The sequence below is a fragment of the Hordeum vulgare genome, chromosome 6H (assembly GCF_904849725.1).
Source record: "Hordeum vulgare subsp. vulgare chromosome 6H, MorexV3_pseudomolecules_assembly, whole genome shotgun sequence".
Taxonomy (NCBI): domain Eukaryota; kingdom Viridiplantae; phylum Streptophyta; class Magnoliopsida; order Poales; family Poaceae; genus Hordeum; species Hordeum vulgare.
Window position 1 is genome coordinate 112460821 of NC_058523.1, and position 13526 is coordinate 112474346.

The following is a 13526-nucleotide window of genomic DNA, read 5'->3' on the forward strand; positions in this document are numbered from 1 at the left end:
TCTCCGATTGAAGTTTTGCTTCCAAAACTATCTATCTACTATTAACTACACTATGCTCCCTAGTTTCTAAGGTCTCACAGTCAATTAAGCTCTCCAATTTAGAATTGCTTATCCGATTTTGAGCGGGTCAACAATTCTTCAAGAAATTATCTCATTCAGTTCTACTAATTCACCATGCTCGATGTTGAAGCTCTCCTGTTCGATTGAGGTATTCAATTTTTGAATTGGTTCACATTTTGACCGGGTAAATGAATTTTTAAATCAATCGACATCAACTCGTCTATAAGAACATATCAACTAGCGCACCCTTGCATCACCTAGAAAAACGCCAACATGTGATATTGTAGTACCAAAATACTTCCTAGCGCCATCACAGTTGAAGAAATTTTATACACATAAATATGAACTGATTAGCAGATAACATAAAATCACACCACAAAAGGCCCACCCAAAAAGCGCAATAAAAAAACACTCTGTCATCTCCCCAGTCGCAAAATCAAACATTCCCTCACTTTCAAACTATAAGATGCATTAGTATTTTAAAAAGTTACTTTTAAAAACTTTGACCAAGTCCAGAACCAAAAATATCGCAACCATAATACTAATTACACTTAACTAAAAAAATGAAAAATCATTTCATATAAATATAATAATATCGATTTGATATCTTGGACATTGGTGTATTTCTCTATGAATCTGGTCAAACTTAAAGAAGTTTGACTTTTCAAAGAACCATCGCCATAAAATTTGAAACAAAGAAAGTTAAAATATATATGAAAACCCAACAATACCAATAGCACAACAAAGCTTGACCAACCGTTCTAATAAATATTGTAGGTTCCCTAATTTTAGAGATATGTCATTCAATTTTGGATTTGGTTCATGATTTTGACTAAGTAAATTGTTTTGATTAAATATGCCATGTTCCATAATTTTGGAGATCTCTCATTCAATCGAGGTGTTTCAATTTCAAATTTGGTCCATGATTTTATTCGGGTCAAGAATTTTGATTGTGGTTATTTTGAATTTGATTCATAGTTTTATTCAATTGATGTGTTCAATTTTGGATATGGTTCACAATTTTGAATGGGTCAACAATTTTAATTGATGCATCCAATTTTAAATTTGTTTTATGATTTTGACCGAATGATTTTTCAAATCGACCGGCAACAACCGACCTATTAAAACATAGAAGTTTCTCGCACCTTCTCATTACCTAACAAAAAAGACTCGTCAACATGTGAAACTGTAGCATCAATGTATTACATTCGATCGCCAATGCGAAAAACCTTTTTGCACCCATATGAATTGATTAGTAGATAACATAAATTCACGGCTCTAGAAAGGGCTCGCATTATAAAAATAAATAAACCATACACCGTCATCTCCCGCAGGCGTCAAACCATTTTTTATGAAATCAACACAAACAACCCAGCAAAGCGTGCACAACTCTTCTAGTTATCAGTTAAAATTTAAATTTAAATCACATCATTGATTTTGGGATAGATGCAGTACCAGCTTTCAAATCCGAATTCTGCGGTCCATTGACGCCATTTCCCTGAATTAAAGCATACGCCGTCGATGCTGGAAGTGACGGCCCAGATTAGACGGTAGGCGCGCACAGGCGAGAAGAGGAATCCCGTAGCTCGCAGAAGCTTCTCCAATCTTCCAACATCTTCCTCCTTCCTCCGCCGCTTCTCTTTTTGTCCTTCTTTCCCCTTCTCCAAGCATCGCCGAACGCCGATCGTCCTCGTCCCACCACAAACAGCATTGCGCGCGCGCACCCACCCGAATCACTCATTGGTACAGCTAAACCCTAAACCCTCCCGTGATGGCACTCTCCGCGGCGTCCAGGCTCTCGCGCGCGGCGCGGGCCGCCGCCGTGGCCCGCCGCCTGGCAGCCGGCAGCCGCGAGCCCCTCCCGCGAGCACTCGCGCCGCTAGCCGGGGAAACATCCTTCTCCACCGCCACCAAGGTCAGCAGGCCCTCGTGGTTCGCTCCTCCCATGGCCAGGCTCCCCGCGGGGGGCGGCGGTGGCCTCCTGGTGCCGCCTCGCCGGCTTTTCCACTCCACGCCGCCGGCTCGGTACAGCGCCTCGTCCTCGTCCTCGTCACAGGTTGGAATAACTGAACCCGTGCCGTTCGATTTTGCCTGTATTTTTTTTTCTCTTGGCCACTGAGAATGGCAATTTCAGTCGGCGATGCAGATGTGTGCCCAGTAGCACACTGATATTGCCGAATTCTACTTTGTTTTCTCCATTTTGCGCTATTCTCCAGTTAGATTAATATAGTTTTCCTGTGATGTTCTAATCTCAGAGTGCATGTATCAGATGAATTATTTTTCCAAATTGGTGATTATAAACTGATGAAGGAAACCCGGGGTTCCTTCTCTAGTTCATGAGCTCTCAGCTTTACCCTTAAAATTGGAGCTAATGACTTCGTTAGACTCACTCACTACGTTAATTTGGTCTTGTGTGTGTATGTGATGTTGAGATCTGAAGCGTAACAGTTGTGTCATGAAAATCAATTGGCCATTCATTGAACAGACATGGTGAATAGCATTATTAAGTTACTACGAATTGTCATACGTTTATGCATGGTACTCGCGTAGATCACATGTTTTGCTTCGGTACAGCGATTTGGCTATTTTATATTTGGCTCAAGGATCATGCACTCTAGTGCGTGTGAGTTTGCTTGTCTGTTCGAACAATGCTTGCATAATGTTCATAGACAGTATTTGTGCTTATGAATAATAGCTAATCCCATCATTTTTCTTAATTTTTTGTGATCAAACAGATAACTCCAGGGGACTTCACTGAGATGGCTTGGGAGGGGGTTGCCGGTGCAGTTGATGCAGCGAGATTGTCTAAACAACAGATTGTGGAATCTGAGCACCTGATGAAAGCCCTTTTGGAGCAGAAGGATGGGTTAGCACGCAGAATATTTTCAAAAGCTGGGATAGACAACACATCAGTCCTGCAAGCTACTGATGATTTTATTGCTAAACAACCAAAGGTTCTGGCACTATTTATGTAGTTATGTTTGATAAGTTGGTATGTGCTCAAAACCTTAACATCATTATGGGCTCTTGCTTTGGCAGGTTAGTGGTGATACAAGTGGGCCAGTTGTAGGGCAAAGTTTCACATTGGTTTTGGATAAGGCAATGAAGTACAAAAAAGAGTATGGTGATGAGTTTGTATCAGTTGAGCACATGCTGAGAGCATTCACAGCGGATAAGAGGTTTGGGCAACAGTTGTTCAAAGATCTCCAGATTGGTGAGAATGAGCTGAAGGAAGCTATCTCTGCTGTACGTGGTAGTCAGCGTGTCACAGATCAGAGTATGTATAATGGATATCATTCAATTTTTGCTTGTTATCCTTTGCCCAGTTCTTTTTTCCACCATGATTGTGTTAGTTTACCTTTTAGTTCAGAACTTGATTCATCTGATTCTAAATCATTCTATTTATATTTGCTAAATTCAGTGGCAGTGCAGTGGTTTCAGTCAAATGGGGCATGGGAATAAAACTTAATTCTTATAATAAAACTTATATAGGGTATGTTGGTATTTTTGAAATATTAGGGAAATGTACCACCAGAAATGCTGTTGTCTTGCATGATATTCCAATCTGAGGATTCCTATGAAGTAACGTTTTGATGTTTGTACTGGTGATTTTATGATCCAGGCAAGAGCTAACTAACAAATGCACCATATGACATATCTTAACTGTCAGAAATTCCGTTGTCTTATATTATATTATATTCCTATCCCAGGATTGTTGCAAGTAATAATTCTTACTTTTATGTTTATATATATGGGGGATTTTATGACTCATGCAAGAGCCAACTAATAAATCTACCATCTTGCCATATCTTGTATCTAATTGTGAGTTATGTTTCAAATTTCATAGCCGACGAAAGAAAATAAGCATACATTTGAGATTTGACAGTAATACGGATTCTACTAATATAAGTGTATCCATTGGATGTGGCCACTTTGAACTGATATGTGTCTGAATATCATAATCTTAGTGTCTCGTTAACTAAACATTCTTCTTTTCAGATGTTCAAGTAGACTAGTCATGATACCTTTTCTAGAAAAAAGAATTAATGTTTTGATAGCACGACTGCTCCTCATGCTTATACATCATAATGAAGGATTGTTTTCTCTTGTAATTTGGTGTGATAACAATGCAGTTGGTTATTTCTATTGCCAGATCCAGAAGGGAAGTTCCAAGCTCTAGAGAAGTATGGTATTGACATGACAGAATTAGCTCGACGTGGAAAACTTGATCCTGTTATAGGACGTGATGATGAAGTTCGCCGATGCATTCAAATCCTTTGTAGAAGAACTAAGAATAATCCTGTAATTATTGGCGAGCCAGGAGTTGGCAAAACTGCGATTGCTGAAGGGTGATTACTTGTTCTTCTCATATTTTTCTTTATTTTGTAGAGAATGCAGAATGTGTAGTTTGCAACGCGTAATTTGCTTACTTTTAGATCTTCTGTCGCGTACCTACAACTTAACATATTCTGGAGACGCATTGAAAAGTTGCTTTGCATTTGTTGCATGCAGATTGGCTCAGCGCATTGTGCGGGGAGATGTTCCTGAGCCTTTACAAAATAGAAAGGTATATTTTTCTTAGTTTTACCTGAAAATGTATATTTAATTTTACCTCTCCAGGGTGGAAACCTTGTGCTTTTATGATTGTATGTATGTCTTTCTCCAAATCATGTCATTGTCTAGGATGGCAGTGTTCCATTTGTTTCTTATTCTTAGCAAACAACCAATCAGTTCAAGATGATATTCCTGCAAGTAGTCACCAACAATCAGGTTGCATTGACGGCCTGAGCTAAACAAATACTCCCTCTGTTCCTAAATATAAGACGTTTTGATAGTTCACTTTAAACTGCCAAAACGTCTTATATTTAGAAACGGAGATAGTAGGTTTATCTTTTTTTTTTTTCATTTGGTGGGTATAGGAGGATGTGCAGGACTAGCAAGGAAAGCAAGTTGAAAAAAAAACAATAAACAAATAAGAGTTTTGCTTTGGTACACCAGCCCCTAGAGTTTGCAAGGAAAGTTGAAAAATAATTGTATCAAGAGATTTAAGTTTGCTGTTCATTCTAATTCCATGCATATGCAATATTTCAGCTTATTTCGTTGGACATGGGAGCATTACTGGCTGGTTCCAAATATCGTGGTGAATTTGAAGAGAGACTTAAGGCTGTTCTAAAGGAGGTCACTGCTTCTAATGGGCAAATCATCTTGTTCATTGATGAGATTCACACTGTTGTTGGTGCAGGTATGTAGTCTAAGTATGCTATCGGCCATTTGCATGTTGAGCTTTATTGAAGTCGAGCTCTAAAATGGTAGGTTAGATTAGTAATTGCTGGGCCACCTGAAACACTGATACCTGCGAAGCCGGGGCTCGCGCAGCCCGCACCGAAACAGTGCTTTACCCCTAGATGTCCAGTCAACTGCTGCGCCTCAACGCATTTCGGGGAGAACCAACTAGCTCTGGGTTCGAGTGGCATTTCACCCCTAACCACAACTCATCCGCTGATTCTTCAACATCAGTCGGTTTGCAGTCAGGTTGATAATAGTCGAGTGACATTACTTCGTCGGTCCGAACTAAGGAATATGCGGTATGCTATCAATGCTGTATCTGAACAAGTATTGGAAATACCGACATTATTTTTATGAATAAAGGAAAAGAAATCCAGATACATGTTGGATACTTGGTGGGCATGTCCCAGTTCAATTCTTTGTCCTGATTCTTTTGCTCCTCCACCCACTGTTTCTCTTACAGATCCATAATCCTGTGGCATATACTCCCTCCGTCCCAAAATAAGTGACTCGACTTTGTACTAATTTTATACTAAAGCTAGTACAAAGTTGAGTCACTTATTTTGGGACAGAGGGAGTAGTTTGTTTCAGAAAATGAGTTAAATGTATCAGCGTATTGCCATTTTTGGAATAATTTATCTGTGTGCCATAAACATACCTGTATTGATGCGGCAAGTCCCAACTAGCACAACCTTCCCATATTATGTTGTTTGACTTGTAAGTATTATTGTCCTTGGGCCTTAATTCTCTTTTCTGTTGCAGGAGCCACTGGTGGGGCAATGGATGCTGGTAACCTGTTGAAACCAATGTTAGGCCGTGGGGAACTCCGTTGCATTGGGGCAACAACATTAGATGAGTACAGGAAGTACATCGAGAAAGATGCTGCTCTTGAGCGTAGGTTCCAGCAGGTTTACTGTGGTGAACCAGCAGTTGAGGATACAGTTTCTATACTACGTGGCCTACGAGAGCGGTATGAGATGCATCATGGTGTTAAGATATCAGATGGTGCTCTTGTTGCTGCAGCTGTTTTATCAGATCGCTACATCACTGGACGATTTTTGCCTGACAAAGGTACTGCATATACTACTATTATGGAACAACTACTGGGAGCTAGGGGCTAATTCGTTCCGTCTTATATGTATTTATCTTTCCGTGTGCAGCTATTGATCTAGTTGATGAAGCGGCAGCTAAATTGAAAATGGAGATTACATCAAAACCTATTGAGTTGGATGAGGTTGACAGGGAAATCATAAGGTTTGAAATGGAGAAGCTTTCATTGAAGAATGATACTGACAAAGCCTCCAAAGAACGACTAAGCAAGCTTGAAGCTGAACTAGAATCCCTCAAGCAGAAGCAGAAAAACCTTTCAGAACACTGGGAGTACGAGAAATCGTTGATGACTCGTATAAAATCAATTAAGGAAGAGGTAGGTGCATGCATGTTCTGCTCTTGTTTTTTTGTTGTTGTTGTTGCCACATTTGTGTCTCTAATTCTGATCTTTTATCTGTGGTAGATTGACAGAGTTAACCTGGAGATTGAAGCCGCTGAGAGAGAATATAATTTGAGCCGGGCTGCTGAACTCAAATATTCAACGCTTTTGACACTACAAAAACAGCTGGATGAGGCTGAGGAAAACCTGACTAAATTCCAGCAGTCAGGAAAGTCGATGCTTCGAGAAGAGGTGACTGATGTTGATATTGCTGAGATAGTTAGCAAGTGGACTGGTATTCCAGTGTCAAATCTTCAACAATCAGATAGGGAAAAGCTGCTGCTACTGGAGGATGTACTCCACAAGAGGGTTATTGGCCAAGATATTGCAGTCAAGTCAGTAGCTAATGCAATCCGTCGTTCTAGGGCAGGCCTATCGGACCCTAACCGTCCAATTGCAAGCTTCATGTTCATGGGTCCTACAGGTGTAGGCAAGACCGAGCTGGGAAAGACACTAGCTGAATTCCTTTTCAACACTGAGAACGCCTTGATACGGATTGACATGAGTGAGTACATGGAGAAGCATGCTGTTTCTCGCTTGGTTGGAGCACCACCGGGATACGTAGGTTATGAAGAAGGGGGGCAACTTTCAGAAGCTGTTCGTCGAAGGCCTTACTCTGTCGTTCTGTTTGATGAGATTGAGAAGGCACACCAAGATGTCTTCAACATCTTGTTGCAACTGTTGGACGATGGAAGAATAACTGATTCCCAGGGCAGAACAGTGAGCTTCACCAACTGTGTGATCATCATGACCTCCAACATTGGCTCCCCACTGATTCTAGACACACTCAGAAACACAACAGACAGCAAGGATGCGGTGTATGAGGTAATGAAGAAGCAGGTGACTGAGATTGCTCGGCAGACATTCCGACCAGAGTTCCTGAACAGGATAGATGAATACATTGTGTTCCAACCGCTGGACTCGACAGAGATAAATCGCATTGTGGAGATACAGGTAAAAGCCTTATAATTCCTTTACATGCAAATTTGCTTGATCTACTTGAGTCATGGAACTAAGTTCACCTAGTTGTATTTCACTGTCTGACTCCCGTTGACCTGATCACAATTATAAATTTGTCGAACTTGCAGCTGGATCGGGTCAAAAACCGGTTGCTGCAACAGAAGATTCACCTTCAGTACACACCGGAAGCTGTGGAGCATCTCGGCGCTCTTGGCTTTGACCCTAACTACGGTGCTAGGCCTGTCAAGAGGGTGATCCAGCAGATGGTGGAGAACGAGATAGCTCTTGCTGTCCTCAAGGGTGACTTCAAGGAGGATGATACCGTTGTGGTGGATGTAAGCTCTGTGTCGATTGCCAAAGGCTTTGCTCCAAAGAAGCAGCTGGTCCTTCAGAGGTTAGAAAGCGGAAACACAGAGTTGGTTGCCAATGTCTGAGGCATTGTGACTTTAGCGTAATATTTCGTTAGGTCTTGAGGTTTATGTAGTGAGAACCTTTCACCAGGAAATGCATGAATGGGAGTTGTCCCCTCTTTGTTCTGGTTTCGTGGAATCCACATAAATTGTGTCTCGCGGCATGGCCTATGTCAACGTGCAAAGCATGACCACTAAAAGTCGTTCTGTATATAACTCGGCATGGCCCATGTCAACGTGCAAAGCATGACCACTAAGCCGTTCTGTATATAATTAAATATCACTCTGTTCCTTTGAGGTTTTAGATTTGTCAAAAATGTTTTCGACGATGGGGGGTCTTGGCGGAAGTCTAGGCAGGGCAAGCAAGAAATCATGCCGTATTGCACTCATATGACCATATTCAAATGACCAAATCGGTGCTTCTTTTTGACGATGGGGGGTCTTGGTGGGAGCGTGGCGAGGGAAGAGTTGGTAGTCGAGGTTTGATTGCCGGGTCACCGGTGTAAAATCCTACCCTCCACAACCCAACTGAATTCCTCGACGAGGTTCATCATTCATTGTGATGATAAACCCTCCGAGATGGCGAAGACAACATATACCCAAAATATGAACCCAACTGAATTCCTCGACGAGGTTCAGCATTCATTGTGATGATAAACCCTCCTCGGGACGAGATGGCAAAGACAACATATACCCAAAATATAGGAGCCTTGGAGTTGGAATCACTGTAGTTGGACAACACCACGACAAAGCGGAAAGGAAGATAAGAAAGAATTCTATGATTTTACAGAAACAACCAACAAAAGCTTTGCTAGCATCGAAAGGAATTACAAGAAAATCCAAGAAGTTTGCAAAAGTTTACCGAAGAAGAGAGAATCGAGGAAGAGTAGGAGGAGCAAGTACCACCTTCTGCACAAGAATGCGAGTTATGCTTTGCTTCAGGGGCTACAATTTTTTTGCAATAAACATTTGAGTTCTTTATGATTAATGTGATTTTATGAGCTATAAACACTTTCATTAATCTATATTTTGCTAGTTTCTTCGGTACCGTGCATTGTCTACTCTCACCTATGCATCGAATGAGGCGTATGTGTGATAGGCGGTAATATAATTTACACAATTAGGGTGTTTTTATGGTTATTATATATGCATTGCTATTAATTTAGGGCATATAAATAAGTTAACTATGAGATACTGTCATTTGAATATGGTCTCTTTGGCATATGAGTGCAATATGGCATGATTTCTTGCTTGCCCTGCCTAGACTTCCACTTATGTCCTACGCGGGGCGTTTGGCCATCGCCTAGCGCCCAAGCATGTCTAAGTGCCTGATACGTCCCAAACGTATTTATAATTTTTGATTATTTCATGCTTTTTTGGTGACATTGTTATATGTTTGCTACACTTTCATACCTTTTTACACATATTTAGACTAATCTACTAACTCAGTGCATCCAATGCCAGTTTCTGTTTGCTGATGTCTTTTTTTGCAGGGACTTTTACCCCAATTTGCAGAGCCCAAAAAATTCCAAAAGAATTATGTAAAAATCAGCGTGACGGAAGCTTCACGAAGCACCAAGATGGGCCAGAGGGGAGCCATGCCTCACCAAGGCGGCCACCTGGCGCGGGCCCCCTCCTGGCCGCGCCACCAGGTCGCATGGGCGGCTGGTCCACCCCCTGGCGCCCTCCTTCGGCCTATATTTACCTCTCCGTCAGAAAACCCTAACATCACATCCAGAATCACGAATTTCTCCACCGTTCCGCCGCCGTAGCGCTTCCGAGATCGGGAGCGCCGGAAGACCTCTTCCCGGCACCCTGCTGGAGGGAGGATTGACCTCCGGGAGCTTCTCCACCATCATGGACGCTTCCCGGACGTGCCGTGAGTAGTCCTTCTTGGACCATGAGTCTATGACCAGTAGCTATATGATGTCTTCTCTCCAATCTTGTGCTTCAATGCTTAGCGCTTGCGAGCTACCCTACATGATCAAGGAATCTATGTAATTTACCTGCTGTTGCTATGTTGCGTTTGCTGGGATCCGATGTATTATGAGATTATGTTCAGACTGCGATGAGTTATATATTTGGTTCTCCTTTTATATTATGTTCTTGAGTAATTCATGCATGTTCCTTGTTGTTTTTATTGCTTTGGCCGAGTAGTAGATTGTAACTCCAAGAGGAAGCGTTATGCATGATTGTGGGTTCATGCCACCTGATGTCTAGCTTGAGTGACAGAAACATGAGACTAGGGGATGTGTTGTTGCCACCAGGGAGAAAACAACGGTGCTAGTGACCACGGTTGCAAGGATTGTTTACCTTACACAAAGTTCGTTAATGCAGTCGTCCATTGCTTTGAGTTTACACTTTGGGTGGGGCTCGCAACTTAATGCCAGCGAGATGTTCTGGATAGATATCTCAAGGTGGATGATTAGAGAGTAGATGCTGATGAATAAACGATCTACTTGTCTTGGCGTACTGCCCATTACTTTTGAGCCTCTAACTTTCTTGTAGAATGATTAGCATTACGGTGCGTTTATAATTCTGTCAATTGCCCAACTGTAATTTGTTTACCCAACATAGTTGTTTATCGTCTTTTGGGAGAGAGACATCACTAGTGAACATCATGGGACTGTGGTCCATATTACCACCATTGTTTACACCTCCACCATTTACCGCTTTTATTTACTTTTTCGTTGCAATCACTATCGCTATTCCCGCTTGTGTTTTGATCCTTTGCAAACTACAAGGCCGGATAGATTGACAACCTCTATTAACTCCTTGGGAGCAAAGTTATTTGTTGTGTGTGTAGGTCCACGTCTTCTGCTAGTGCTAGAGCAGCGGACACCTACTTGTTGATCCTCGGAGTCCTCCTGGTTCGAGAAACCTTACAGTCCCCGTGTAAGGGAAATCTGCTGCTGACTACATCTCAACCTTCCACTTGGGGTAACCAACGAGGGGCGAGAAGTATATCCATCAACTCGTGATCAAGCAAATTTCTGGCGCCGTTACCGGGGACTCCAGTCTTCAAGATAGGGGAGTTGCACACTATGTTTTACCTTTGCTTTTAGTCTTGTTAGTTTGCTTTCTAGTTTTTTCTTTAGTCTTATACCAAAAACTACAAAAAAAGTAGTAGTTACTTTGCTTTGTTTAGTCAGTGTGTCTAAGTCCTTTGCCTTTTGTGTTGCACCCGAAGGAGAGATTCTCACCTTCAAACAAAGGGTTGGAGAAAGTTTAAAAGATGCTTGGTATAGAATTAAAGATTCTCAAGATAGAGCCACCAAGAAGCAATCCACCACTATTTTGCTTAGAAATTTTTATGTTGGTATTACTTCTTGAATAGGTTTGTTCTAGACACAGAAATAGGTTGTAATTTCTTGGAAGCTCCTGTTTGAGAGGCTCTTAATGTTATGGAAAATCTTGTCGGAATCCCACCTATTGTTGACATAAAGGATGATATCACTTTAGCTCACATTATGAGTAAACTTGAGAATATAGAGCTAGAGATGCCAAGCATGGGTAAAATAAATGAAGTAGATCGTAGGATTGAAGGGAACCTAAATAGAATTGATATCTCCATGCACAAAATTTACAAAACTTTGGAGACCCTTAAATCCCATGATGTGGATCCTTCTAGGGTTGATAAGATCGAAGATATTATTGAAACTTTAGGAACTACTCTATTCTCCATCAAGACTAAAAAGGTAGAAACCGTCGCAAGTAAGGAACCTAAGTTCGTTCACGTACCCAAGGTTCCTCAACCCAAAACGAGTATACCTATTGCTAAGGGTGTTGAAATTGTGAAGACCTTGGAAGAGATACCTCTCTTAAATAGAATTAGAAATGAAATTCCAATTGGTCTTACTACCTTTGCTTTTGTTCCTAGAAGTGTTGCCACTAGGCCTCTCTTTGAGAGTCCCGTTAAGATTAGTTGTACTATTGAAGAGCTTTTTGATGATCTTTGTGATGGTTCAGTTGATACAACTTGATCTTTTTTGCATCATGCCTAGCTCAAAGGCATAAAAGAAAGCGCTTGTTGGGAGGCAATCCAATTTGTTTTTTTACTTTCAGTTTTAGTGGTCTTGATGCTTGTTACTACTGTAGCAACATCATTCTATCTTTATTTTCAAGCTTTGTGCCAAGTTTTAGCCTCCGATTGCAAGAAAGCTCAAAAGTTGTGACATGCTGTCGAGAAACAGATTCCGTCTGCTTGACGGAAAAATTCGCCAAAAATCACCAGATCATCTTTTTGATCTGAATTGTTTTGACAGTATGCTACATATAACTGTCTTTCTGGCTTTGTTTTGAGTTTTTTGATTTGAGTTGCAGAAGTGCCCTGAAAAAATTATTTACTACTTGTTGTTCTGTTTTTCCCAGATTCTTCCCTGTTTTGCGTTTTCATTGTTTTGCAAATCTTAAGCTTCCTTTTTCTTTGCAAAAACTTTTTGGAAATCTTGAGAAACAGTAGTCTTCACGAAAATCTTTATTTCCAGTAGAGAATACATTATTTTATTATGGGCACTAACAGCTCTAATCAGCTTATGATGAGTTTCGTATGAAGGGAGTTTTCAAGTATGCGATGGAAGATGATGAAAGAAGACCCAGGAGTATCAAGCGCTCAAGCTTTGGGATGTCCCCATGCACCCCCAAGAAATATTCAAGGAGACTCAAGCGTCTAAGCTTGGGTATGCCCCCGTGCATCCCCTTCTCCATCAACAATCATCAGTTCGTCCTTCTCCATGCTATATTTTTATCACTTCATATGTTATGTGCTATGCTTGGAGCGTCCCGCTCTTTACTTTTTAGTTTGTTTTAGTTTCTCTTGCTGTTCATAACAAGTTGGAACCCAGGCTTCTTTGTTTGGGAGAGAAACACGCTCCACTCCACCCTAGAACACAACATAGGTTTTCATGCTTATTTTGTGTGTGTTCTTTATATTTTCATAGTTGTTGTCATGCTTAGCTCTTAGTTTTCATGATTTATATTTTTAAGAGCTTTTATTGAGGTTGCTTTTGGAACTCTCTTGAGTTATCATGCTTATCTTGTTTAGAGAGTTGTCTTGTTGCACTGAGTTGTGTGTCTTGCATGAGTAGGTAATTGAGGTTGCTATTTAAGTATAATAATAACTTGCAATAGTTTTGAGGTATTGATTTGAGTAATGTTTGGACTATTGGGGTCAAGAGCTTGAGCCTGTTAGTGATAGGTGTCGTATTTTTGGAAATCCGTGTGTATTTTCAAAAACTAAAAAATTAGTTGAGAACTCTAGCTACTAGATGGACCGCTAACCTCTGGAGGGGTTGGAATATATATAGTACCCTCACATTATC

The 13526-nt window shown here is 41.1% G+C and overlaps 1 protein-coding gene across 1 annotated transcript; it reads left to right on the plus strand.

The window, feature by feature from the left end:
- The first annotated feature begins 1674 nt into the window (after positions 1-1674).
- On the plus strand, positions 1675-8502 carry LOC123401568 (chaperone protein ClpB3, mitochondrial). Its single transcript, XM_045095395.1, has 10 exons — positions 1675-2116; positions 2796-3014; positions 3100-3337; positions 4214-4409; positions 4573-4627; positions 5152-5302; positions 6109-6417; positions 6507-6772; positions 6860-7789; positions 7924-8502. The coding sequence occupies exons 1-10, from the start codon at positions 1832-1834 to the stop codon at positions 8227-8229; spliced, it is 2955 nt and encodes a 984-aa protein (XP_044951330.1). The 5' UTR covers positions 1675-1831; the 3' UTR covers positions 8230-8502.
- Positions 8503-13526: the final 5024 nt, after the last annotated feature.

What these genes read in the sequence shown, in the direction of transcription:
- LOC123401568 (XM_045095395.1), top strand. Translation starts at nt 1,832, where the DNA reads ATGGCACTCTCCGCGGCGTCCAGGCTCTCGCGCGCGGCGCGGGCCGCC. An exon ending in AGCCTTTACAAAATAGAAAG is followed by an intron (nt 4,628 to 5,151) that starts GTATATTTTTCT and finishes GCAATATTTCAG; the next exon opens with CTTATTTCGTTGGACATGGG. An exon ending in TCACACTGTTGTTGGTGCAG is followed by an intron (nt 5,303 to 6,108) that starts GTATGTAGTCTA and finishes TTTCTGTTGCAG; the next exon opens with GAGCCACTGGTGGGGCAATG.